Here is a 27,879-nt window from a genome sequence, read left to right as displayed (position 1 = left end):
GAGGGGTGACCATCCTACTGCGGGCCTCAGAAACCACTGAGTTGGCTGAGACTGAAGTCATTATGGCAGGTAGCATTGTGTAACGGCTCCTGCTCCTTCGAACACCTCGGTAGGATGAGACGGTTACTGAAGGTGCTTCTTAGGCCGTTCCTTATAGAGGGGATGAGATGGGATGAATTGACTTTGTAGCCCTAGAGGTGCCATACTTAAGAAAATATACTTAAAAGTTTTGCAATGCTGTGTGATCATTGAACTGTTGTTACTGGAAAACCTGAGGGCTGATCCAGTCTAAACTGAGATTAATTAATGGGTGACCTGGAACAGAATGTTCCTCATTCTATTTTTTGAGTCAGGTTACTTTGACAAAGAAGAACTTACATAAAAAACATTCATTTGGTATTCCATTAAGGGATAAATAATGAAATTATATGCCATCTAAAAACTATTTGTAACTTTTGTTTTTGAAAGTATGAAACAGATAAACTTGACTTATTATTTTCTATCTTTCGTAGAAAAGGTTTCAGTCGTCTCAAACTGTTCCATGTACAGGTTGGCCACGATGGGAGAGACCGGAGAGCCCATAGCACAGCCGTGAATCTGTCTGTAGAAGTGTCCCCGGAATTGGAAGTAGGTTGTGTTGAGACAGATGTCTAATAGTTTGCATATGTGTTCAGGTGTAAGCTTGGTCCCGTGCTGCAAGCTGGAGTCCTCCTGCAGTCTTCTCACCGCTGTCACTGCTTCTGAGGTCGGGACGCAAGTGAACAAGGACACAACATCATAAGAAACCATAACGTCATCTGGGTCCAACTGGAGATGTTTCACTTTGTCCACAAATTTCTGTGTGTTTTCCACATGATGTACTGTGTTCCCCACCAGCGGAGCCAAGATTGTAGTCAAATGTTTGGCTATGTTGTATGTGATGGAATCTGTGCTGCACACGATGGGTCTGAGTGGAACATTCTCTGTGAATTTTGGGAAGGCCAAAATGGCCATCTTGGAAACTATTAGTTCAGTTTCAGGTGAAACTAGCTATTAACAGATACTCAGGCAGATTCCTTCCTTACGTAACACAGAGTAGCTTAAATTTCCAGTTCCCGTCCCATTTTTTCACAATTGAGAATGACTTCCGGATGGGAGCTGAAACGTCTTGATTCTAAAAACAGTGTCCAGATGACTACGACTGAAACCTTTTCTACGATAGAACACTCCTGGACGAATGAGGGACTACAAGGTCTTATTTTCTATCTTGTTTTAATTATTTGTATTTGTCTTATTTGTAATTAGGAGCTTTAACATGTCTGCTTTTCTTTTTGTCTGGCTGAATTGTTCTTGTTGGTGGAACAGGGGTTCTGTTGTATGTCAGTAAAAATATTGTTTTAAAAAAGTTTTATGTGGGTGAATCTAAAAGATTTTAAACTCTTAAAAAAATGCTTTGAGATTTGGATTTGTGAAGGGGCAATATGTAAGAAGTGAGGCTACTCTCCACCTGTCGAATTCATAATCCAAATCAATAGGGGGCAGCATATCGCATATCAGGTCATAACTGCTGCTAACTGCCATTAGCTAGTTAGCTCAGTTAGCCAACTTAGCAGTCGGGCAACAGAGAGGAAGCGACAGCAAGTAGAGTCAGAATATGTTTCACATCTAACTTGGTGGATTAAGGATTTATTATTTTGACCAAACCAGAGTTGGTGATTGTTTAAAGACTAACCAAGATGGTTTTGGTGAGTTTTATTTTGTTTCTGTTGGAGTTTGAATAAGGTGTGTTTTACGATGAGCTAACAAGGTAGTCAAGCTGGTCTTAGTTTGGTGAAAGAGAGAAACATGGATTCAGAAGGTGTACAGTTGTATTTTTCTGTTTGATAAGGAAAATAGGTGTAAGAATATTTCCTTTCTTAACATTTTGTGAGCATGCTAATTTCAGTAGATATCTTTGCAACACAATACAAAGACATCTTTGACATGATGTCATAACTGTTACTTCTCCACATTCTGTTGGTAAGGATAGTTAATTTTTTTGTTTTTTTTGTTTTAAACTAAAATTGTGGCCAAATCTTACATATTTAAATGTGTGGAATAAATTAGCATTAATTAATTGCATTAATTTTGATTTTTTTAAAAATGTATCAAACAGAATTAAAATGTTTGAATTTGTGAAAAGAACATAACTACACTGAGTGTGAATTTCACAGAATATATGAAGCAGTGCCACCAGTGTGCCAGCATCTCATGTGAGCATGGCGCAGCAGGGTGTGTGTAAAGGGCAGATGGGGATTCTGCAGTTAAAGTAACACATCCAACAACTTCAGCTAAATGAACAGCCCTCTGTGCTCTGAACATTCATTGCAAGATCAGCTGCTTGCACTTGCAAGTACCAATCCACTGGTGTTTTTTTCTATTATTAATATTTTTGTAATAACAGCTGCTTGTTAAACATATTAATATCCACTTACAGGAATCACTCAGGTGAAAACAGCTGCAGTGTACAATGACACTTGTTGTGCCTGATGAATTTTGCTGTGTTAACATTGAACATCACAATACACATGAGCAGCTCAGATTCTCCTCGTCGCTCTGTTCTGGCTTTAAACACTGACGTATTGACGACAGCTGGCAGATTTCCTAGAAAATATCACCCAGCCCCCTTATTAGAGAGCCCAATAAAAATATCTGTCCATCTCCAGCGGCTAATCAAATGCCAAGATAATGCAAATGACGAGAGGGTCAAAACTCAAACCCGCAGCGTTCTCACAGATTTAATGAATTTTATGTTTGTTTGTTTCACCTTTTTATATGAGCAGTTGCATAGCCATAAACAAGGCTGCACTCAAATATTAGTCAGTTTCCCTCCTCCAAAAATGTATCTAGTTGTTTTTTCCACACCTTCATACATCTGAAGTTCATTTGATCAAATATTTCCCACACAATTATTGATTAATAAATGTATAGCAATTTCACATATTGAAAAAATTATACGATTTTTAAGCATTTGACATTTGTGAACATTTTTCTATAAGCGGAAAACTCCTTAGACTCTGATTGGACACAATTAAATAGTTTACAATCTACTTTCTCTGTCACTGTCCCTCACATGCACACAGTTGTTAGCTGTAAAGTGCTTTGTGATGGACCCATGTTAAAAGCACTTTAGACTACTGTAGCACTTCAGAAATAAGTCTGACGACCTTTTGTGACTATTAAACAAATTACACTTGTAAAGCTGAACAATCTGATATTCCTCTTTTTGTCCCCCTTTTATCCCAGACAACTTGTTATTTCAATGTGAAGACAGAGCAGGTTTGTACTGTCCAATCTAGTTCTGGCTGACGGAGTTACCGAGTTCATTCTTTGTTATTGTTAACTTAATCAATCCTCAGTTCTATTCTTAACATAATTACTGGAGTCAGGCAAAGTAAAACTTCCTGGGAATAATTCTGAAATAAATTAATCATTAGGTACAAACACTGCTACAGAGGTGAATTATATTAGAGTCAATGCCAATTAGCAACATTTGTCAGCTGGAAAAGAGACCTGTAAGTGCGTCTCTTCTTTCTCCATCTTTGATATGTAAGATTTCAAAGCAACATGACACAACTAACAGCTCTCCAAAGAGACTAAATCACCTGTGATCAAAACTGCAGGTGCATCAGTCCAAAAAACTACAAAATAATTTAATTTTATTATACAAGAGAGACAAATCTGGAAAATCATAACATATGCGGCACAATGACAAACTGCAGTGACGAAGACAAAAAAGGTGAAATTAACTGACCCATCATAACTAAGGGATATGATGGGCCAAAAATACTCTTTAACTGGTAATCAACCATATATGAGCCATCTTAGTGGTGATCTCTGCAACGGTCACATTTTTAGTGTTATTTACATTATTTTGAATATGAATTCTGAAATTCCTAATATCAAGATCATGTAATATAATTCAAAAATTGGTCATAAGAAACAAGCATAACATTTATGAACTAACTAACTTGTCAGGGTGTATATTTTTAGGAGCAGAGTTGAGGGTTTCAGCAGTTGAGGGCTGCCCCCCACATTAGCCTCAGGCTCACAGAGACAGCCAATCCAGGGAAGATAGAGTACGCTTCCATTTGCTCGCTAAGCTAGCTTCTGAATAAAGGTGGCATTCTCATAGGAAAACTAGAGTGGGTCAAGTATGCAGTCGGTCAGATATTCATGCCAGACTACAACAGTGTAGTAAAGTCTTTTTTTCTTCTCTCTCTACCTTTCATAATGTAGTAGTGCAGCCACGTCTGGCTGTTTGCTGACTTTCCTTTGAACTCCTATCCTGTGGGGTTACTCACTCAAAAAAGGGTCTGCAACTCCTAGTACCATTTTGGCCCACGGTAGAGCTTCAAAAGCTTCAAAGCACACAAGTGACTTCTGACCTTGCCGAGTATGATCCTCTGATGCGTGACAGGCTGGGTGGACGAAGTATCGTACCGCTGGGATGACATCTAAACGCGTTGGGTCTGGCAGAGGTGAGGGGCAGTGTACACGTGAGATGTGTGACTCGACTGCAAAGTTGCTAAGTGTGCTATTTGGGAACCCTAATTACCCACAGGAAAGTACAACAAAGTAACAACTGGTCTTGAACCCCTAAGACAGATTTTGACATTTCTGAGAAGGTCAAAGCTAATTACCGTGTGAGACTATTCATGGGGAGGGTAGAAGAGGAGATTGTTTGTGTCGAAAAATGCTTCCAAATTTGAATAAGAGATTGCTTGTGTCACAACCCTAATGTTACACAGTTGCATATTGACAGTTGATGACTAATGCCAAATACCACCTTAATCAATTAGTATGCATGCCAAAAATCACTGATGTTGAGCATGATAGAGAGGAAAATTTGTAGATGGTAGTGTTGAACGATTAGTTGATTAATAAATTGACAGACAAGTAGCTGACAACAATTTTGATAATTAATGATTAAGTTATTAAGCACATATGCCAAACATTCACTGGTTTCACCAACTATCTTTGGGTTTTGGACTGTTTATAAGACAAAACAAGCATTCTGAGATTAGGCTCAGGGTAATTTTGATTTTTTTTTAAAACATTTTATAGACTAATTATTATTTAATTGAAAATTAAAAGAGCGATAGATTATCTGATAATGAACATTACGGCTGCAACTAATGATTATTTTCATAATCGATTAATCTGTCGATGTAAATGTTTAAGGGAAGAAAAGTCAGAAAATTGTGAAAAATTCCCATCACAATTTGCCAAAGAGCCCAAGTTGACATATTCAAATGCCTTTTTTGTGTGACTAACAGGGCAAAAGCAAAAGATATTAAATTTACAAGGATATAAAATAAAGAAATTAAGCAAATCTTCATATTTGAGAAGCAAGAAACAGTCAATGTTTGGCATTTTTCATATTAAATTTATTTTCTCCAAGCATAGAGGAGATCAAATATGAGCGACAAAAATGTCTTTCTGAGTGGAGGGAGCGGTGGATGAACAATTTTTTCTGCTTCCAAAGCAGGAGACGGAGAGAGTATAGATAGTATCACCATTACTTCCCTCGCAGAGGCTCTATCATTCTATCACAGATATAAACTATTAAGAACTCACGGGATAAATTATTAAAAGCTCCAAGCTTTGCATGGCTCCATTATCCCTTGAATGAAAACTGAGACTGACATCATGACTTATACATACAAGTTTTGCGCGCAGAGTCCTCCACAAATAGCGAAGAGATGTCCTCGTCCACGCCAGCCTCATTTTTGGCGATGCAGGTATAGGCACCGGTGTCCTCAAAGTGCACGTTGCTGATGTGCACCTCGCTTCCATTAGCTTTGAGGAACAACAGAGGGAACAGACAAAAAAAAAAAAAGACAGTTTGCCTTCCAGAAAAAGATAAAAGTCGACCACGCTACGATCTACTGCTACCATTACTCTGTTACATGACAGTTCTCTAATATGTTAGGAAGGAAGTTGAGAGGTTTGTTTCGGGGAGAATTCAAAAAGGTAGGAGTTCAAAGTAAGAATGTGGCACAGGTCTGCCATATGCTGTGTTTCTTTGAGCACTGGGACAGGTTTCTGGTTCATCATTTTTGTGTACAACCTCAAAGGAAAAGCATTTGGATTTACAATTTATTAAAAGAACTATAAGGAAAAACTTTGCTTTAGAATATTTGATACTGGGGCTGTACAATAAACCAAATTCATCAAGTTACCGACATATGAATCTCTTGATGACTTAAATGTACTCATATTGCAATTTTCAGCCAACATCTTTAAACTGAAAATAGCCACAATAACCAATGAATTTGGTTAAAGTTAACACACCAATCAAAAAAGGTTACATCTACTGTTACTGAAGTAATCTGATCATTTATCTTGATATAAATTCTAGGTTGTATCGCCCAGCCCCATTTTACACATACAAAGTTATTTATTATTAGAAGTAGCAGTATTAGTAAGAGTGATAGTAGTCATGGTCACATAGTAGCAATAATATTGAAATTTATTTCAGTGGTAGTAGCAGCAATTGTAAGAGCAATTGTAGCAGTAAAAGTGTAACAGCAGTAGTAAAAATAATAATGGAAGAAGCAGTAGTGGGAATAAAACTATATAAGTGTACATGCAGTGAGCAGTAAACTCTTGACTCCTCTGTACCTTGCAGGGTGAGCTGTTTTGACAGCTTGGTTGTGATGTCCATGCCGTTCTTCAGCCAGGCCAGCTGGGGGCTGGGAATGCCCTCTGCGTGGCAGCGAAGGCTGGCAGTGACTCCTGGCTCCCTGGCTTGGCTCTCTGGGTACACTCGGATGACGGGAGGAACTGGAATATGGTGAACAAGAGGAGAGGGAGACAGTTGAAAAATGAATAATTGCTGTACATCCCACACTATTGTTTACATTGGTACCACTTGAGGAGTGAGGCACCCTTATTATGGTTTGGTATTAGCATACACTATCAATAGGATTGAGTGTATTTTCAGCTGAATGCCTTTAGATAAGGATAGAGGAACGCATGCTGTGAAGCAAAACAAATCAGATAGATAAATAAGGGACAGGACCTCTGTTCGGACGTTATTGATTTTGCTTGGTTGCCATTGATTTTATGTAACCTTTTGTCAGGAAGGAGAGGAGGGGATAGAAGCAGATAAAACAAAATGTGTGAAAAAAGAAAAGGCACAAACTAAATGTCGCTCTCTTCTGCAAACTGTTCCAAAAGCTGACTTTACACATTTCTGCACATTGTGCCATTGTCATGCTGGAGTTTTACTTCTTTACCCTACCCTAAAGCAAAAATAAACAAACCAAAAAAACCCTCTCCTACATAGTGTACTGTAAGAACCATAAATCAACATAAATCAATAAAACACACAAATACATTAATAATATGCATTTATGCATTGGCTGAGAATGTGCTACAAGTTGTGCTCTACATCCAGGGGCTAACTTGTTAAGAGTCCTGCTCCACAAAACATGGAAAATATCAAAAGAATGAATTTGAATAATCCTTTAAAAAGGAAGAAGCCTTCTCTGAATAGCATAACAAAGATAAATAAAACTGTTCAATAGGATAGTAGTATATCTGAGGAGATTCTCCCACAGAAATGGTGACTGAAACTTGGACAGTGACAATGAACTGTTTACAGTGCGACCATAAAAAAGCAGCATGACTCATTCCACAACAGCCTGTCACGTATAAGGATGACAACCTGGCAGCAGTTTAAGTAGGGACATGAAATTTCTCTATCTTGCCATCTTGTTTTGCGCAATCCCTCACAGCCTCTGTGGCCCAAATCAGTGTCCTCTTTTTTTTTTCTCCTTTCTGAAACTGACTTCAGAGACATGAGCGGAGCGAGAGTCTTGGCAGAAGCAAAGAAGGCAGACGTGCTGTAGAGACCATTTCCTGTGGGCACTGGGTTAGAGGAAGTCTTTACTCAGCCAGGTGAGTGAAAGGACTGAAGATTGTTGCCATGGCCATCTGGTAACCACGGCACTCCCGGGCTTTGGAGCTCACGTCAACCTGACTGCCAACACGCCATCCACAGTGAGCCACCGAGAGATCTTACGGCACCCAGGTTACTTTACCAATCACAGTCACAGAGACACTTCAGTTACGCCGATGCCCCTCAGCAGTATCAAAAGGTTGACTGAATAGAACCCATGGAGACAAATTATTTTGTACCATCTTTTGAGTGAAGATTATTACTCACACTTAATATCCTCCCACATGCCCATACAAGCATACAAAAGCTCTGGCCCCATTTCTTTGTGTGTGTGTAGCTCATGTTCTTTCTCTGGTTTTATCATCCTACTTTTTATCTGTTTTTGTGTCATGTGTTTACTGTAAATCACTTTGTAACAGCCATGTTCGTTGAAATTGCTCTGTAAATAAAGCTTGTTGGAATCTATAGCTGCATCTGTACATCAATCTTCCTGAATACACATACAATAAGAGCAGTGATCAAAGTATTTCTAAAAGGTATATACTTTCATTAAATTTTGTGATTTGCATGTCTTGCATTTTCACATAACATGTGTCCTATCCATTATATGTTTTGTACCTTGTCGTGCATGTTTACATGCATGCTAGTATCCTAGTTATGATCAGGTTGTTGTTGTTTTTTTTTGTTTTTTTAAATCCTGGTTATGTTTTGCACATGTAAAACATCGTTATCTGGTGGATAAGCCCTTATCCTGGTTTTGAGAAGTCTGGATATGCTATGGTACTGTGGCATATAAACACCTGGTCCAGGTTTCTAATACTTTCTCTGCCATGTTTTCAGATGCGTCCTGAACTCAACTCCAAGTTCCGTAATAGTTAGTCAATAAAACAAAAAAAATCTGATGATGAATTCTGAAATTGTTCCACGCAATGAAATTAAATTGAAAGCCTGATACTGGTAATACAGAGGATTAGAGCTGAAATAATTAGTCGAGTTGATCAGTTGACCCCTAGGAAATTAACTGGCTACTGTTTTGATAATTGATTCATCATTTGAGTTACCTTTCAAGCAAAAATGGCAAACATTTGCTGGTTCATGCATGTTAGGATTTGCTGCTCTCCTTTGTGTTAAATGAGTAAATGCTTTTGGGTTTTGGACTGTTGGTTTGACGAAACAAGCAATTTGAAGACTTTACTGTGGACTCTTGGAAATTGTGACATTTTTCACCATTTTCTGACATTATACAGGCAAAACAATGAATCAAAAAATAATCTGCAGATAATCAATAATGAAAACAATCACCCAACAGAGGATAACTTTCATTGTTGTGCTTTTCTTTCATTAGTGAAGATGGAGAAGTGTTTGTGTGTGTTTGTGTGGAAGTGGTTGGGGGGTGGTCATGGCACACACCTTTGTTGCTGGCCCATGACCACAACAGCCTATTAATCAACAGCCCTATAGTGCGAGCATGGATCGACCAGGTTCCCTTGAGCACCTCATTAATAAAACCTCTCAGGCAATCTCACAATATTGTCAATTAGTGTGCTGGAATTAAAACAAAATAGATCCACAAGCCTTTTTATTCAACAAAACACAGTATTACTGCCACAGTGGTCAGTAATAGTGAAATTTAGGTTAGGATGTTTTATTTGAGCAAAAGCTTCAGCTCTCCCATACAGTACAGTATATATAAAAGTATATAAAAGCAGGGTCATCTTACATTTAAGGACTTTATGGACTTGACATATGTCCTTATGCATTCATTTTTCAAGAGTGTGAGGGAAAACAGAAAAATTATCTGGATTTAACTCAGCTGCTTCCCAGAGGGTTTTTGATGGTCTACTACACTAATCCACCAGTTAATACTGGTTCTCTTTGAGATGGTAAAATGGAATTAGAAATACCTGTAGACTTAGTAAATTTTAAAAAATGTGTTTATTTTATGTTTTAAAATGTTATAGTTCATTTTTGGATTTATATATTTGTGTAATTTAAAATATGTATATGTATGAATATAGTACATCTTCCTACATTCATTTGTTTTTACCTTCATAATCTATTTGGAAACGGGCTGAAAAGGGGAGACAGGGTAGTGATCTTATGATCAGGATGGTCTTTTGTTAGGGCCAATACAGTATATAGGAATATCTTCTGATGCTATCGAGACTGATAGAAAATGGATAACATGACGGCGAGATCACATCTCACCTCATACACCTTTTTGGGTAAACTGCTTGTGTGATTTGAGAAGATGGAACTGGTTGGTACTTTAAGCTGACTGACTATGATTCAATAAGAGCTGGTAACACCACTACAGGAGTCAGATAGGATAAAGTAAAAGTGTAGGTGCAGTCTGTAGAGGTGTAATTAAAGAGTAGGTAAGTGAAGGTCTGATGAGTGCTGTGATTGGGTATATAGAAGTTGGCTGAGGCAGAGCAGAAGCTGCATTTGAGTCCTCTGTAGGTTCCATGGACCCAATTCAACCAAACATCTGTGATGGGAGGGGCCCAGTGCCTGCCAAAACTTTAATAACCCAGCCTAGTTTCCTCAAACATCCAAGTGAGGTTTCTATGCAGGTATTCACCCCAGTTCTGCACGGCATAATTACATAACTATGTTGGTAAACACAGAAACAATGTTAAAAGGTCCAGTGTGTAACATTTTGAAGGAGCTATTGGCAGAAATGAAATATAATATTCATGTATTCAAGTATGTTTCCATTGGTGTATAATCACCTGAAAATAAGAATCGTTGTGTTTTCATTACCTTAGAATAAGACGTTTTTATCAACATAGGGAGCCATGTTGCATGGCCATATTTCTACAGTAGCCCAGAACGGACAAACCAAACACTGGCTCTAGATAGGGCCTTTCGGGTGTTTCTTAATTTGAAAATGTACTTAATTTTTTCCCCACTGGCATTCCGAATACTCGCACGTGCATAACAGAAATTGTGAGTTTTACCTGGAACGTTTTGGCAGAGCACCAATTGTTGCCTATCAGCTGTGGCATGCTAGTGGGCTTAGCCCAGTTAGGCAGGTCAGTCAAGCTCATGTACTGTATTCTCTATGAGTACGGTCATTATTATTATTATTATTATGATGATGATGATGATGATGATGATGTAGTGTTGCTGCCTCCGATTGGCAAACACAAATGAGGAGGATCCTCCCATGACATTTCCACTGTAATGTGATCCACTGTGATCCACTGTATGGGAGCATTCCGGTTTCAGCAAAAATGGGCAACAATTAGTGTGAAACTGTAGGTCAACATTGTTCAACTGAAGTCGGGTATGTCTGTGGAAACACTTCAAACAAGACATTTATGACCACATCACCCAAATGTGTCGATTAGCGGAATGAGACAAAAATAGACTGGAAGGCTAGTCCTTCTACCCACAGCGTTCAGGCAGTTTCACACAACAGATTCTGACCGTGCCAAATCAATAACTAATGTTATAGGAGTTTTATCACTACAGATATGCGACAGAGAATACAGAATTTAAGCATACGGTCAAAGTGCTTGAGCCCCGCAACAATGTGCCTTAACGTGTGCATTTCAGTAAGTCCGTTGTGCCTGCCCTGTATAAACAAGTTTACCGTTACACCCCTAATTAGTGGTATATCTGAAAGGAACAAATTTAAATGTTCTTAATTATTTGATTTGGAGTTTGAGGTTATATGCACAGAAGGACTATAGCCTGGTTCCAGACCAGAGAGCTTTTCAGTGATTCAAATAGGTCTGTTGTTGTGCTTATTGGCAGTTGGTTGTTTCCCATGGTTAAAGGAACAATGGACCAATCAGAGCTAAATTGGTGGGATTAGGAAGGACGACATCTTCTTACATAGCTAGCTAGCTAGATTAATGAAAAATGGCGTCAACTGTGGATGAGATGGACATAGCTGTAAAGGTTATTATAAGTCGACTTACAGAGAACTCCTAAATCAGCATATGTTTTGATTGTCATGAAAACTGCTCATAGCTGCTATTGATTAGTCTGATTATCAGGCTAATGGAACTGTAGATGTTCAAATTTCCTTTTTTTGGACCACCATTTTAAGTACTTTTCATCCAAACTCGTTAAAACTTGAGATTTAAAGTTAATTCTTAATTTTGGACACCTTGACCTTGTGGTGATTGTTTTGTCAATTTCTAAAAGGACTTTTGCATTAAAATTGGATGTATTGCGTAAACAGAGTAGGGTTTGAATTGATTTGATTAAATTGAGTTATTAAAAGGGACAATATGTGAACTCACAGCATGATGTAATACCTAATTATTTTTGGTGGGAGGAGAATATTATTATTGATAAACAATTAATACATTTTATCTTCACTAATGCTGAATTTCTTTCATAATACTGTTTAACAATCGAACTCATCACATCTCACCTCTGCTTAAGCCTGAGAAGCTATTTAAAAAGCAGTGTCACCACAGTTTGCATTGTATTAACTTGTATAGATTTTTCTGTCAGGTATCCACTCTGAATATCGAGCTTACCTATCTCTGTGAAAATGTGACTGCTGTCTGTCAGTTACTGGCCACCGCTGTTACTCGGGGGGTATAGGAGGGGTGGAGGGCTGTCAGAGACTTGTGTAGGAGGAGCCAAGTTCTATCAGTTTTGCTCAAATTCTGACTGGCTGCCCACAGAGCTCAATAAAGGTCATTCCTTAGTTAAAGGCCCATTATTTAAGAAAAAGCTCATGTCAGTCAATTCCCCCTGTGACTGTGAATGTGGGAAAGAAAGTACATCCTGCACTGCTGTAGTTGTCTATTAATGCTATTGCAGTTCCAACTGGTCACTGTTAAGAGGTCAATAAAGTGTTGTAAATTATTTAAATCCCCATTAAGGTAGAATGAAAGAATGAAAACATGGCAAGCCAATAGTGAAAATGTATTTAAATAGAAGACTGTTTGAAAAAAAGAGAACGGTTTAGAAGGCTTTGGATGACTGCAAATTAAAATGTTGCATTAGAAATAACTGAAAGTTATACTTAATGTATATAATTATGTAAAAAAAAATCATCTGATATTATCAGGAGAATTGGGATAATTGTTGTTAGTTTAGGATAAGCACTCTTTGCTACTGATGACAATTAACTACACAGCAAGTTGTTTTTACGTGAGCTACATCAATGAATGAAACTATTAAACTAAAATAGTTATTGATAAAATATAATACAATGTGACTAATATGAGTGCAGAATGTATGCAGATATGATGCTGATATTTGAAAACAGGAGGTACACTGATATTTAAAACATATGAGTGGAAAAATTGGCATATTTGAATTTCCAAGCTTTTAGTTTTACCTTAAAATCATCATCAGGAGCAGGTGGAAATGGCTACAAAACAACAGTTAATTGCTCAGTTACATCAATTAGGCTGATGAACTGTTTTAATAATATAAGCAGTTACATGTGTTACATGATAAAGTTAAAGTTACAGTGAAACAGAAGTCACAGCGTTGTTATCTTCAGTAATGAGACAGATTCATGAGTGATATGGAATAGGTGAGTGGGTTTAGTTAAGAGAGGGACTTAAATCAAATCCTTCAGATTTGATCAATCAAAAGTGGCATGGTGTATCGAATAACAACTGATGGATACCACCGACGCCTCCATCACCCACGTTGTTAGATCAGGATGAGGGAGAACTTAATACATTAGACCTCAACCACATTCTTTTGGAAATGTAAGCTTTTGCCAACTGAAATCCATACACACCTCCTACTATGAGCTCTGCTAGCTACGACAATCCACAACCAGTTATGCAGTGGCGGCTGGCCAATAAAGGGCGCTAGAGCGCCACCCGCCTTGAGCCTTTGAGTCACAAAAAAAACCCATTCATAATAATAATAATAATTTAAACAAATTGTCAATATTTGTGTATTTGAAATATTAAATGCACCCAGTAATATGTGTAAAATATGATAGAAAACCACCTGTCTCAACAGCTCTGGGGTCATGGAGAAATCGCCCACAGGAGCTGAGTCTGAGTAGCAGTTTAGCCAAAGATGAACATATGACATAAATTGTGCCAATCAGCATCCTCAAATCTAATCAGAAAAGGGTGATTAATTTATCATCCCAAGCGTGCCACTGCTAGTAGGTCATTATGCGCCATTTTAACTACATGACAATGGTGATCGCATTCACTAACTTACTCCTCCAAGATCTGTTTGAGAAGAGAACTTTGACAGAGAAACTACAAGTGAAAGATGAACCTGACCTCGCAATCAGACAGCAGGTTAGCTTGAAAAGGAAGCAGTGTATGTGAGGCTTCTCTTATAAAGCTAGCTGGTACACCAGAAAGCCCTGGCTAGCTGGATGCAGTCATGATAATGCCTTACTTTGCTTTCGGTGCTTGCGTTTTAAAAACAACGGGGATATCCAGCATGGACAGTTATGGGAGTGAGGGTTATGAAGCACCTGTCTGAGAAAGTAAGGAAACATGAGAACACCAGGGTACACATGGATAATTCTGTCATGCTAGCCACATTAGGCAAAGTGAACATTGCTACGCAGCTGGACAGAGGTCACAGGATTGTGGTGAGGAAACATAATGAGGTTTGTCTGCATTCCCTAAATGTTTCCAGCAATTATTCTGTGTGTGTGTCTCCGTGGGCATGGCTGCTCCTCCGGTCTACCTCCACTGTTTGTCGACTCCAATGCTCACACTCACCTGACGCTCATCCTCCAATCACTCCGCTCAGCCAACATATCTGCCTCCAATTAGTGCATCCTCTGCAGTATATCTACCCCGGCTTGTCATCCACTCATCGCCAGATTGTTGACTCAACCCCTGTGGTAGTTACTAGTCAATCAACATCGCCAGATTGTTGATTCAACCCCTGTGGTAGTTACTTGTCATCCACTCATCACCAGATTGTTGATTCAACCCCTGTGGTAGTTACTAGTCATCCACTCATCACCAGATTGTTGATTCAACCCCTGTGGTAGTTACTAGTCATCCACTCATCACCAGATTGTTGATTCAACCCCTGTGGTAGTTACTAGTCGGCCAATTCTTGCTCATGCTGAAACTCTTTGTTTTGTTCCGTGTTTGCTTGCATTTGCTAAACGTGTGTTTCTTTGTGCCTCAGGATCACTGCTCATCTGCCTGCTCTCAGTTTACTTCTGCCTGCCTGCTAGCCACGCCATCTCCACTGCCATTCTGCCTGTTCCGGATCCCAAACCCCAGCTAACTCCCTCACCCTTCTTCCCTTTATTCAATAAATCCTTTTATTACATTCTACCTCCTTGTCTGAATCCTGCGTGTGAGTCCAGCCCTGTTTGTAACGTAACAGGTGGATAAAAACAAAAATAATCAACTGTGTTAAGTTTTGTGGGGCTTTTGACTTGTCGGACAACCCTGGCATTTTCAGGGGATTGGTGGATTTTGTTGCCTCCCTATACAGTGTGCTGGAAGAGCACCAACAGCTAACTTTACCATTTGTAAAGGCACGTCAAAGACTGTACAAAATGAGCTGTTGGACTGCATGCTGTCAGTGCTAAAGGATTACATTCTGAATGTAGTAAAGAGCGTTGATTTTATCGCCATTCATGTCAGACGACTGACATTTCCACCCACTGCCAGCTGGTGCTTGTGCTAAGCTACATCGATGGCAACAGTAACATCCAACAACGTTTTTTCGAGTTTATTACCAACTGCCGACACCATTGCTACAGCGCTTCAAATGGACAATGAATAACCAGGTATCAATCAGATGTACTCAAACTTTGACTGGTAGTGTACATTTGTTCATGTTCCGCGCCAATATGTTATTATTTTTGCAGTCAACACAGCATTCTGTAAAATGTCAAAGGCACATTTACAAACAAAATTTTAAAATATTTATGAGCAATGAATTTTATCATTATTTTTATTTACATTTGAGCCATTATTTCCCTGTGTCAATCTTTTAATTTTATCCTGAATCGTGAAGCACTTTATATGAGCTCTATAAATTAATCATGGGTCATCCTTCTGACATTTAACAATGATGATTAAGATATCACTGCGGCGATGGTTTACAGGTACATGTGTGTAGTTAGTGATACAGGCACTGTAAATAGCCATAGTGGTAGCCATGGTCGCTGCTCTGGTGCTGTTGGAGAACGTCTGCGATGCAACACAGTCGGTGAAATTGCACTACTTCTTCTTGCAGTTCTTCTCTTGGACAGGTCTAATGAGTGGTGGAGCGGGCACAAGTATCTGTATAAAAACGGATGTTTAAGGGCGTTTCTACATCCATTTATGGCGAACTATGGGAGTGGAAATGAGGCTTGTGCTCCCAGTTCCACACTGATTGAGATATATAAAAAGCTGCGTACGTACGCGGCTTTATAAATATGACCAAACATTCGTATACATATTTCTGTCCTTGTGCGTCCACAGAATTTTATGCATCTGGGCCCTGGTGTTTCCTGACACCTCTACCTGCTGCTAATGATGGTTTTACAGTAAAACTGAAGGCTTGAAACAACAAATGTACGTCCAATTGTTGCTATATATTGATATTTAATTACATTAAATAATATTAAATAAATAATAACAACATGAATGTATTCAATTATTAAAAACATTTTAAAAAGCTTGGGTAGCATCCAGTATCAACAAATATTATTCCTTCTCTTACAGTAAATCTGCATCTTTCGCCAGGTCCTTAAAAGTCTTATTAGCTACAGAACCATGAAAGTATTCTTAGTTGTCTAAACAGGAAAGGTTTGTTCTCTGCCTTTTGAAACTACCTCACTTACATACTCCACCAATGTGCATGTGTAAACCTAATTCCTGCGTGCAAATCACCATTTCCTTTGCCTGGACAGTTGTGAAAATGAAAAGGAGTGAGCCGGTCGGTGGGATTTTTCCACTCAAAACTCAATTCAGACATTCTGATGTGTTTCTGAGAGTGTCAGGAGAGCCACTGCCAGGAGAATGCGACACAGCAGGGCTGACAGCTCCATCATAAAGCTCCCCAGCCAGTCGTCAATCACTCAGCAAGGCTCACATCGGCCATGGCGCTCTAGAAGATGAGCCGGCGTGCAGACACACACACACACACACACACATACACACAAGAGCAAAGAACACAAACACCATGGCAGGAGACCACTTCGCCATCACACTACTGGGAGATTTCCAACTAAGCCTGGTAGACTTGTTACAACTCTTCAATCAAATTGAACTTGTGGCTGTTGCTAAAAAACACGCCAGTCATAACCATTGGATTGTGAGAACTGACCAGGTACCCGTGAACAATTCACCCTCAAAATATCCCACATAATCCTGTGCCCTCGCTATCACATGTATACAAACACTCACTCATAAACCACCATGATGTACTCTACACACACACTGACGTTCACAGACACACACCATGACAAATATGCACACACCATAATGAAAGCCTGCTCTCTCAGTTGTGATTACTCTCTCACCTGATCTTCATGCCTCCCTCAGTGAGATGTAGGAGTAATCCAGCTCAGACAACAGTTTTGTCCAGAGCCTGAATCCAATGCATTACATGTACATCACATAGCCAATGAAAAAGTACTTTTCAAGGGTAAAACAAAAGTAAAAACAGAAATAAATACTGCAGCTATTCTAAAAAAACAAAAAAAAAAACATAATGGATCTCCAGGGAATGCCACTATGCCATGTTTGCATGCTCTTTTTTTTTCTACCTCAAAAGAGGTCTTGGTTGTGTGCACAGGTTGGGCTCATTTTCTTCTTTTTTTGTGTGTTTTTATTTGATTTATTATTTACTGCAAGGAATCAGAATAGTAAAATTAAAATTTAGGCAGTTTAGTCCACAGAGGATATGTTGCATAAAAGATTGAAGAGCAATGAAAAAAAAACAAATATACACCATAATATGAAATGTCCATGTGGTCCATGTGGGTTATAATATTGTCAGTTCTTCTTCTAGTATGAACATTAATTTAAAAAAGTAAGAGGGTAGAGCAAGATATCGAAAAAGAAGATATGGCAGATGCTTACTGTGGCATCTCTGATTTTACATTTAAATTATGGCCATTTGTATTGGACTGGGTAAGGTATTTTTATTTAAAGAGGCAAAGAGAAATTACCAATATTATCAAGAAATGTATGTAAAATAAAAATAAAAATCAATGTCTAAACGTGTATGCCAAATGTAGCCATTTATTTAAGAAAAACAGACATCTTTAGGAACTAATTTAGAATGTTGGCATCTTTTTGATAATTTGCAGCAGGAACAGCTTCGGTTCAAGTGGTGAGCACCTGACAGCTCTTCAAACAGTTATGACCACAAAGTCTATTTTGAACACTGGCTTTAGGTGCTCTGTACCAGGTACACTTGTGAACTAGTTTATGCTTAACATGTTGGTCATTATGGACAGTATATATCTAGTACAATAAACCAAATAGTTTTTATCAGGCAGGCCGTTCCTCCTAGGGCTGCAACTAACAATTATTTTCATTGTCTATCAATCTGCCAGTTATTTTCTCGATTAACTGATTAATCGTTTAGTCTATGAAATGTTAAAAATAGTGGCAAAATTACATTCACAATTTCTCAGAGGCCACGGTGATGTCTTCATTTTGCTTGTTTTGTCTGACAGTCTTAAACCTTAAAATATTCAATTTACTGCCAAATCTGAGAAAAGCATATTGTCACATTTGAGAACCTGAAACCACATAGTAGTTGCAGATACATTTTCTGTTCATCGACTAAATTGACTAATTGTTGCAGCTCTAGTTCCTCCTAATCCATCCTCTCCCGGTTTCTTTGTTGTTACCCAAACCCCCCTAACAAAAGGTGACACACACACACACACACACACACACTCTCTAGAATTGCAACCTGACACTACAAGTCAGTATACTCCTTTTCAGAGCTATAGGCATAGCAAAAGTCATAGCAGTTCTCTCTGCAACATGCACTCACATGTGGGCAACCCTCTCACTCTCCGGGGAAAACTCCAACATGTGAGTATCCCCACAACAGCCCAGCAACTCTTGAAAAAGTCTAGCCCCGATCAAGGATTCTGGTTCCAGAGCTGCTGCTGTGCATCGAGGTGAGCTCAACTACCATTTATCTACTTGGATATATCTACTTGTAATGGCTCCACCTCTAGCCTTGGCCCCTTCCCACTAGAAATGTGATATTCCGTGTCCCGAAGGCCAGTTTTGTAGCCAGGGATCAGCACACCACATCCCTTGCCACCTACAGCTAACCTTGCAGGCTTACATGGTGGCAGTCCCACATTACCTCCAAACTAGGCCCCACGGGTATAGACTAGGACACCAGGCGCATCACACACACCACCCCTCCCCTTTTGGGAGTCTCTACCAGGAGCTGTTAACCCCAACAGAACGACTGCCAGGGTCACAGAGTCACACAACTCCCCACCAGTATAAGGTGGTAATTCTAAGAAAGGTATAATTAGATCATTCTCAAAAACAGTGAGAGGGCAGCAATGAACTGACACTGACAAAGAGCTGTGTGTGTATACTGCATCAGTAATGTATGTGTTATGCATCATTAATAACTGCAAACAGCTAGAGCTACCTTTTGAAAGATGATGCTGCCAGGTAGAAGTAAACACAACATTAGGACCCATATTGTTACATTTTACCCATCAGAAATACTTATATTTAAAATTATGTTTTCAAAATGAATGCAGCTTTCCAGGATGGAAAACTACATTTATTTTTCCAGCAGCATAAGTGGTTGGTTTATTTGATGACTCAACCAAGACTTTCATTAATTTATCCCAAACAACGATTTGTTTACTGCTAAAGTGGCTGTGAGAGTGGACAAACTCTGCAGCCACAGTACAAATTAGATGCAACTTTATTGATTCCTGAGGGTAAAGTGGGGTCACTGCAACAAAGAAAGATCTATAGATAAAAAACAAGAGCAGACATACTCAAAATAACTAATAATCACAACAAAATGAACATCTTGAAGATGATAGTGTACAACAAAGATAGCATTACAGTGTCTTCATCAAGGTGAAGCAGGCAATACAAAGAGGCTGAATGTCAATAAAAGCACATAAACAAAATGTATGTGCAAAATCCATGAGGGACATTTTGATGAGTCAGTTTGTGTGTGTAAGTGGGGAAAGTAGGGATCAAAGCCCAAAACTCCCGAATGATCCTCCACACACTGCACAAGCTTATAAAACAGAAGCCTCTCTGCATTCTGCCTGGTTCACTGGGAAATCAAAAGTTTCTCTTAAATTACGTCCAGTCTAAATTTCATAAGCTCTTCTGAATAAAACTCAAAATACTGTTTATCTTGTCATTCTCATGTGGCCTCAGAGTGATAGACAGCATTCTGTATCCAGTTTCTCAGAATTACTCTCCTCTTTCAGCTGTTTCTTAATTGAGTTTTTGAAAATCTCAGTATACATGGCAGGGTGATAGCTGGTCCTTGGAGACTTCAACCACACTAAGAATGTGAAATTCATAGTCTCCAGTAAAAAGGTCATCTGAAAGTTTCTGTATCAATTATGACCAAAAGTAATCAGTCTCATGAGATTCACTCTGTTTCTGTAAACACAATACTTGGTATAATAAGACCTGTATATTATTGCAATTAACCTTGGAGTAATCTTTTAGAAGAATGATAATGAACGGTCTGTCAAATGTAATGAAGACATGGAGCTTATTCACATTCAACTCATAAGGTCCAGTATGGGAGAAAACAGGCTCATTCACACAAACTCAATCCAGCCACTACACCTTTGCTCTCTCCATACAGTCTCTGTTTCAGCATTCACATGGCACGCTCACCATACTGAAGACCATCCCAAACCAATTAGCTGGAAGTGGAATATATTCAGTTGAGTGTGCGACATGGTGGGGAAGGAGTGGAGAGATGGCGGAAAGCTAGCAGAACTCACCTGGGTCAGTTTAGGCTGTCATCCTTTCTTGTGTTAACAACCAAGGCATTCAGGTATGTTGTAACCTGATAGTTGTAATTAAATCCCCTAGACTTAAATTACTTTACCAGTACTACCTGTGCCGTCATGCTAGTGTGACCGTACCTTCACAATAACTTCACTACCCCTAAACGAAGTATACATGCAGTAAAATGTCACACAAACTGAGTTCTGTCTAGCTACCTGTCAAACATTTATCATGTTACCATGCATTTAATTTTACAGCAGTAAAATTGTTTTGTGGAGTATTATGCATTTATAGAAGTAGCTAAAAAGATAACAAAACAGCACAAGACGTGCTGTTTTGTGCAATAGTTATGACGATGACTACTTCCCAAGAGCAGCATGGTGTCACACAGTTTACCCATTTATCTGTAGTGTCTCCATTGATAAGGAGTGCCATCCACAGCTATTCACAGAGACACTGGGGAGGAATCCTTTTGGAAAGGACCTTTGTGTCCCAGGAATACACACGGAAAGTAATAACCCAACATATTTTCCTAAAAGTGGATTTCCACTTTTGTACGTTGTATTGTTTATTTATATTGTAATTATATTTATTTAACACATTACTGACTCTACTGACTGGAATTTGCTGCAGTCGTGTTCGGGCATTAGCTGTGCGTTCACTCTTGGTTTCAGACAGCTGCGTTTTGGCCTGCGGGGGGCCAGCGTCTCCGACAAGTCCATGCAGGAACTTGAACAGGAAGAGCTGCCAGACTACATACCAACCAAACAGCATGAAGAGCAGCACACAGACAAGTGTGGCCACAATGACCAGCAGTGTGAGCTCAACACTATGCCACATCTGACACCCAGTGTGAGGAGATTGTTCTGTTAAAAAAATTACCAATGTGCAGGTAGTGATGTGTTTATCATGACCAAAATCACCAACCATGGTTCATTTGGAACAAACAGTAGCAGAACTGGGTACATAGCTTGAGCCATCAGACAAAGAAAAAAGTGCAAAAACAGAAAATCCAAGGAAATGTATGTTACAGTATGGTAAATACTGTTTGACTGAAAATTGGATAGTGTAGTGCATGAAAACCATAGAATTGATCACTTCCAACCACAGATGTTACTAAGATCTTGGTGTCTGCATTTGATTGACAGCAGCTGGCAGGCTGCTAGAGTGCCAGTGTTACACCAAAGGGAATGAGAGACAAAGTAAATAAACTTGCACTTTAGCTACATGTCACATGCAGACGCTGTGTTGTTAGTGGTATTGAAGAGTACTGACCACAGTAGCATCTAAACAGACCAAAGTGACATTTGCAAGTATGTTTACATGCTGTTTAATGTGCATATGTAATCTTGCAAACTGACATTAGTGGTGCACTTTTCCCCGGTGAATGTTTGTTTGGTCACTCAAAAAGCTTAGGAGCAGGAGAAGATGTGTGTTCATGCTTGTAAGTTAGATAAGAAGGAGCCTTTAGGAGGAAAGCCAATGTGGGTTGTTCAGATTCTGTCTGGCTCAGTGTGACCGTCTGCCCTGCCTATGATAGAACGCTGATGTTACTGCTTTAAGAGATCTGGTTAGTTGTATCGAAATAAGGTTGAATGGTATTCCGTCCAATTAATGCAAAACTACAACGCGCCATCATGAAACCAAAAAATCTCTTTAAAATCTCTTTTGGTTTCAGATTTTAACACAGGACAAGTGATTTACAGAGCAGATATGTATGCTGTAGCTGACAAAATAAAAAAAGCAATTATTTTCAGTTGGACTTTAAGAGTGGAAAGAGAATTGTAGTTGATGGTTAGGCATCTACCACAGTGGCTGGTACTATACAGATGATGAAATTATATTAGAAAAAAAGACTGTATTCTGTCTTTGTGGCACCCTCTTACCATTCACTTGAAGAGTGTGGGTCTGAAAAAGCTTCTCGTAGCCATCGGCATGACAGGTATAGTTGCCCATGTGGGTCGTTGTCACCTTGGTGATGTACAGTGAGCCATCATCCCCAAAGTCCTACCAGAAAGAGAAAGAGAAAAAAAGTGTCTTAATGACATAGAGAAAGGACTGGTGGTCTTGTTGCAGCAGTGATAGTTGAAGGCGTGTGAAGCTGGAAGTGAACTGTTTCAATGAGAATGCAACAAGCCTGCAGTGTGCAGATGAGAAGATAAACATGTTTCATAGCATAGGAAATGAAAAATATAACAATAGTCCAAAAGGGCACATTGTAGAGGAATGTCTATAAATCTAAGCCAAAACTTAAAGCAATGTGGTGCTGCAGAAAACAACTGAGGAAAATAACTGTCACAATCACAGTTATGAAAAATTGTTTTCTGGTACATGTTATTTTTCCAATCAGAGGAAAGTGATCTGATGGAAAGGGACTGAGGCTATAATTGATTAGTGTAGAAATTACACCGTCTTAGCTGCTTTCAAAACAAAAACAGGGAAATATAGTGGTGCAGACACACAGTCAATCAAAATAACTTCTGCTGCTCATTTCAAATGTCATTATCCCTGAAAAGGCCAAAATGCGAGTTGTTACCCTTTGGTTAACATGCACACCCCACAAATACACAAAACATGTTGCACTTCAATTCTCATGTTGCCTATTTAAAGCAAAGCAAAACATGTAATCAAACCAAAACCTATCTGTGATGTTAACTTACAGTGGTATGTAAAAGTGTTTGCCCCCTTCCTGATTTCTTATTTTTTGCATGTTTGTCACACTTAAATGTTTCAGATCAAACAAATTTAAATATTAGTCAAAGATAACAAGTAAAAACAAAATGCAGTTTTTAAATGAAGGTTGCTATTATTAAGGGAAAACAAAATCCAAACCTACATGGCCCTGTGGCCACCCTTAGCAGCAACAACTGCAATCAAGCGTTTGCGATAACTTGCAATGAGTCTTTTGCAGCGCTGTGGAGGAATTTTGGCCCACTCATCTTTGCAGAATTGTTGTAATTCAGCCACACTGAAGGGTTTTCGAGCATGAACTGCCTTTTCAAGGTCACGCCACAGCATCTCAATAGGATTCAAGTTGACTAGGCCACTCCAAAGTCTTCATTTTGTTGTTCTTCAGCCATTCAGAGGTGGACTTGCTTGTGTGTTTTGGATCATTGTCCTGCTGCAGAACCCAAGTTCGCTTCAGCTTGAGGTCACAAACAGATGGCCGGACATTCTCCTTCAGTCCAAGTTTTTGGTAGACAGCAGAATTCATGGTTCCATTTATCACAGCAAGTCTTCCAGTTCCTGAAGCAGCAAAACAGCCCCACACCATCACACTACCACCACCATGTTTTACTGTTGGTATGATGTTCTTCTTCTGAAATGCGGTGTTACTTTTACGCCAGATGTAATGGGGGACACACCTTCCAAAAAGTTAAACTTTTGTCTCGTCAGTCCACAGAGTATTTTCCCAAAAGTCTTGGGGATCATCAAGATGTTTTCTGGCAAAATGAGACAAGCCTTAATGTTCTTTTTGCTCAACAGTGGTTTTTGTCTTGGAACTCTGCCATGCAGGCCATTTTTGCCCGGTCTCTTTCTTATGGTGGAGTCATGAACACTAACCTTAACTGAGGCAAGTGAGGCCTGCAGTTCTTTGGATGTTGTTGTGGGGTCTCTGAATGGCTGAAGAAGAACAAAATAAAGACTTTGGAGTGGCCTAGTGGAGATAAGTTGAGCAAACTGTTTGCGAATGTTTATTCAACATCTGTTGCATAATAGCCGAACCTTATATGGATTCAGATGTGAATTTGATACAGCATTCTAGTGAGGCTGACAGACGAAGAACAACAAAATGAAGACTTTGGAGTGGCCTAGTTAAAGTCCTGACCTGAATCCTATTGAGATGCTGTGGCATGACCTTAAAAAGGCAGTTCATGCTCGAAAACCTTCAAATATGGCTGAATTACAACAATTCTGCAAAGATGAGTGGGCCAAAATTCCTCCACAGCGCTGTAAAAGACTCATTGCAAGTTATCGCAAACGCTTGATTGCAGTTGTTGCTGCTAAGGGTGGCCCAACCAGTTATTAGGTTTAGGGGGCAATCACTATTTCACACAGGGCCATGTAGGTTTGGATTTTGTTTTCCCTTAATAATAACAACCTTCATTTAAAAACTGCATTTTGTGTTTACTTGTGTTATCTTTGACTAATATTTAAATTTGTTTGATGATCTGAAACATTTAAGTGTGACAAACATGCAAAAAAATAAGAAATCAGGAAGAGGGCAAACACTTTTGCACACCACTGTATGTAGAGCCAACTGAAACATGACTAATTCATGCTGTGTTGTGATTATTAAGCCAGTGAAGACAAAAAAATGGTGGACAAGGAAAGAGAGCAAACACAAGAATAAATGATTCAGCTGTAGCACAGATAGAAGCCCCCAAAGCTAATGAGCCCATTGACGGTGTGCCGGTGTGATGAATCCATCTTTTGACTTAAAAATACTCTAGAGCTGTGTTAAGTTGGTTAAGAACAGACCGTCAGGGTCTTAAATGGCTGCAGTACAGAGTATAGTATTCAGTATTATTGCATGTCACTGTCAATTATCGCATAATTCTCTTAATAGATAAAACTTTATTGGAAAAAATTATCTCTGAAGTCTAAATGTGTTTCTTGATTTGAGGAAAAAACTCAAATCTACATTAAATTATATGACAACAGTCATTTTAGCACATTAGCTAAATCAAGGTATTATATCATAAATCTTCAGGGACTACTTAAAAACAAAAGAACTGCCTGAGCTCACAATAATAGCTTTTCACCACTTTCTGATACACAGCAGCTCTTCAGAAATAAACATGCTCCAGCACTCAGCCTTTATTAGGGTTTTCTTCAGTGCTCACTGACTTGGTGAAGGCCATGTGCCAAAACATGTTCATTCCTGATTGCTGCCATGCATTAAAAAAATCATTCAGATATCTTTTAGTGGTGTGAACTTTTCCTCTTAAGAATGTCCATGAGTCTCCCCCCCTCCTCTCTTTCTTTTATTTAAAAAAAAAAAAAAAAAACTAACCGGCACTAATTAACAGTCCTCTTTCAGAAGAGTTCATAACAAGAAAAGTGCCTTTTCTCATTAAATAGCTTTTAACATTTCGATCACATCTTTGCTGGCTGTTTAGATCTTGGCATTCAGATTCCCATTAAATGTCTACAGACAAGCGAGGAGAGTCAGCCATCGTGTTTACAGGCATTCAGTGTGTTTATCAGTTCGTCCTGGTGTGCTCCGATCTAACCTACGAGCTCTGTAACGGCTCGGGCTGAGTGAAGCATCAGAGCTTCACAATATGAGGGGAAATCGATGGTGCGTTTTGGCCCCTTGGGCTGAGAGCATATTGTGTCACCTCCTTAAATGAAAAATGAATGGGGGGAGAAATGAAACTCAGAGGGGTGGAACGAGCCACGGCGGAGGCTGTCGACATGATTCCTCCACCCTCACCTCACCACCCTCACCTCAGCTATCAGCAGCACCCAGCTCTGTGCAGACAAAGCAGGCCAGTGTATGACTACTCAGAGGGAAGAGAGACAAGGGCAGGTAGAGGTAGATTTACAAATAGGCCATAGCCCTCAAGAAACTATAATTAATAAAGCTGTCAGTGCCAGGTCACCTCTGAAAGGACACTAAAGAGCCACCTCACTGGATTGCTAACCTCTGGTAGTGACGAGGCATTTTAGAAAATGGCCATGGAAGAAGTTTCTAGCCTGGCCTTATGAAACTTTGAGAGGAACACAGTAGGTTGAGTAAAAATACCATGTGGTGTGTACAAAAAGTGAGAGAAACATGTTTCCCCACAATGAAAGCATACTGAGGCAACACAACTAAAAATAGGGGGTAGTCTGACATTAAAGGACTGGTTCACCCAAATTACAAAAATCACATTTTCTCACTTACCTCTTTGGGTATCTAGCCACACAGTTTCAGTTTTGTGTGACATTGAGTTAAATGTAATTTTATTTTTGGTGATCACAGCTTTGAGAAATGACATTTAAAAAAGATTCAGCAGCTTGTGTTTTTCCAGAAACAATGTTCCCCTTTACTCTGCACAGACCTCACTGTCAAGTTTCCCTGGAACTACTTTTTAACCAAAGAAACAGTCCCAGCAAAACTCGTTGATAGTGTTAGATTATGCAGAGTAATGGGGACAGTTCTTCTCACTATAGTTCTGATGGGAATAAACATTTGCTTTTAACTTTCACAATCAAGTTTCAATTCTCATGAAAATCATTTTTGAATCGTTGTGTGAGGCTTTTTAATTGTCAAAATCCCACGAAAAGAAACCAACGATGTACTGGCCTTACTAATAAGTATTGTCTGCGTATCCAAAGCCTTATATAGCTTATTTCTCTCTGTCATAGACCTCCATGCCCAGGTGTTAAAGAAATTATTTAGCCTTTTTTTTTTTTTTTTTTTTTTTTTAAATGAAGTATACATTTGTGACCCAAGTTTGAAGATTAACATCTTCAATAGGAATGAAACTCCTTGAGGCTGAGAGCCACAGAGGCTGGGGAAGTCAAAGCAGACAAACACATGGTTGGTTTTGGGATTTGTTGACAATAACAAAAATATATTATATAGATTATTTGTTTTGCAAAAACAGTTTTGCATGAAAATGAAACAGTTGCTGTGGAATTAATTTGCAGGATGCTCAGCTTATTTGATGACCTCAACCTGTGCATTTTTGATTACAGTATCATGCATCTACTGTAGGCACCTCACTAGCTTTGTGGGCTTTTTGTGAATGGAACAAAATAAAAAGAGTGAAGCAATGTCAGTCAGTCTGTTGAGACAAAAAACTAAGCACCCTACCTGGGATGGGATCTGTTGGGGAGAAAAACATTCAGGAGTTTAGTTCAGTGAAAGCATTAAGGAATAAGAAACAGATTTTAAATCAGACAGGTGACAGCATTGCTGGTGTTGTGATATATACCTCAATGTAGATCTAATGTCAGGATAATAGAGAAATAGTACAGATGTGGGCTCCCAGACCAAATGATTAATTCAAAAAAACAAACAAAAAAAAACCTTGATAGAAGTTGGAGATA

The 27,879-nt window shown here is 39.0% G+C and overlaps 1 protein-coding gene and 1 long non-coding RNA gene across 4 annotated transcripts in view; one reads left to right on the top strand and one right to left on the bottom strand.

The window, feature by feature from the left end:
• Window positions 1–8,815, top strand: part of LOC122880732 — a 157,229-nt gene extending 148,414 nt beyond the window's left edge. Inside the window, exon 3 of the long non-coding RNA XR_006379021.1 lies at window positions 7,823–8,815. This is a non-coding gene — a long non-coding RNA (uncharacterized LOC122880732). The remainder of the gene's footprint in view (window positions 1–7,822) is intronic.
• The window catches only part of fstl5 (follistatin-like 5), a 183,655-nt gene that overhangs the window by 38,612 nt on the left and 117,164 nt on the right, over window positions 1–27,879 (bottom strand). For 2 of the 3 annotated variants that reach the window (XM_044206146.1, XM_044206148.1), the window contains exons 8-11: window positions 27,644–27,655; window positions 22,722–22,842; window positions 6,646–6,807; window positions 5,686–5,820 (exon numbers count right to left, since the gene is read on the bottom strand). In XM_044206146.1, coding sequence (XP_044062081.1) covers window positions 5,686–5,820; window positions 6,646–6,807; window positions 22,722–22,842; window positions 27,644–27,655 — 430 coding nt within the window. The remainder of the gene's footprint in view (window positions 1–5,685; window positions 5,821–6,645; window positions 6,808–22,721; window positions 22,843–27,643; window positions 27,656–27,879) is intronic. The other variant, XM_044206147.1, reaches the window with a different exon arrangement.

Source organism: Siniperca chuatsi, linkage group LG8, assembly GCF_020085105.1.
Source record: "Siniperca chuatsi isolate FFG_IHB_CAS linkage group LG8, ASM2008510v1, whole genome shotgun sequence".
NCBI lineage: Eukaryota > Metazoa > Chordata > Actinopteri > Centrarchiformes > Sinipercidae > Siniperca > Siniperca chuatsi.
This window is presented reverse-complemented; position numbering and strand designations above follow the sequence as displayed.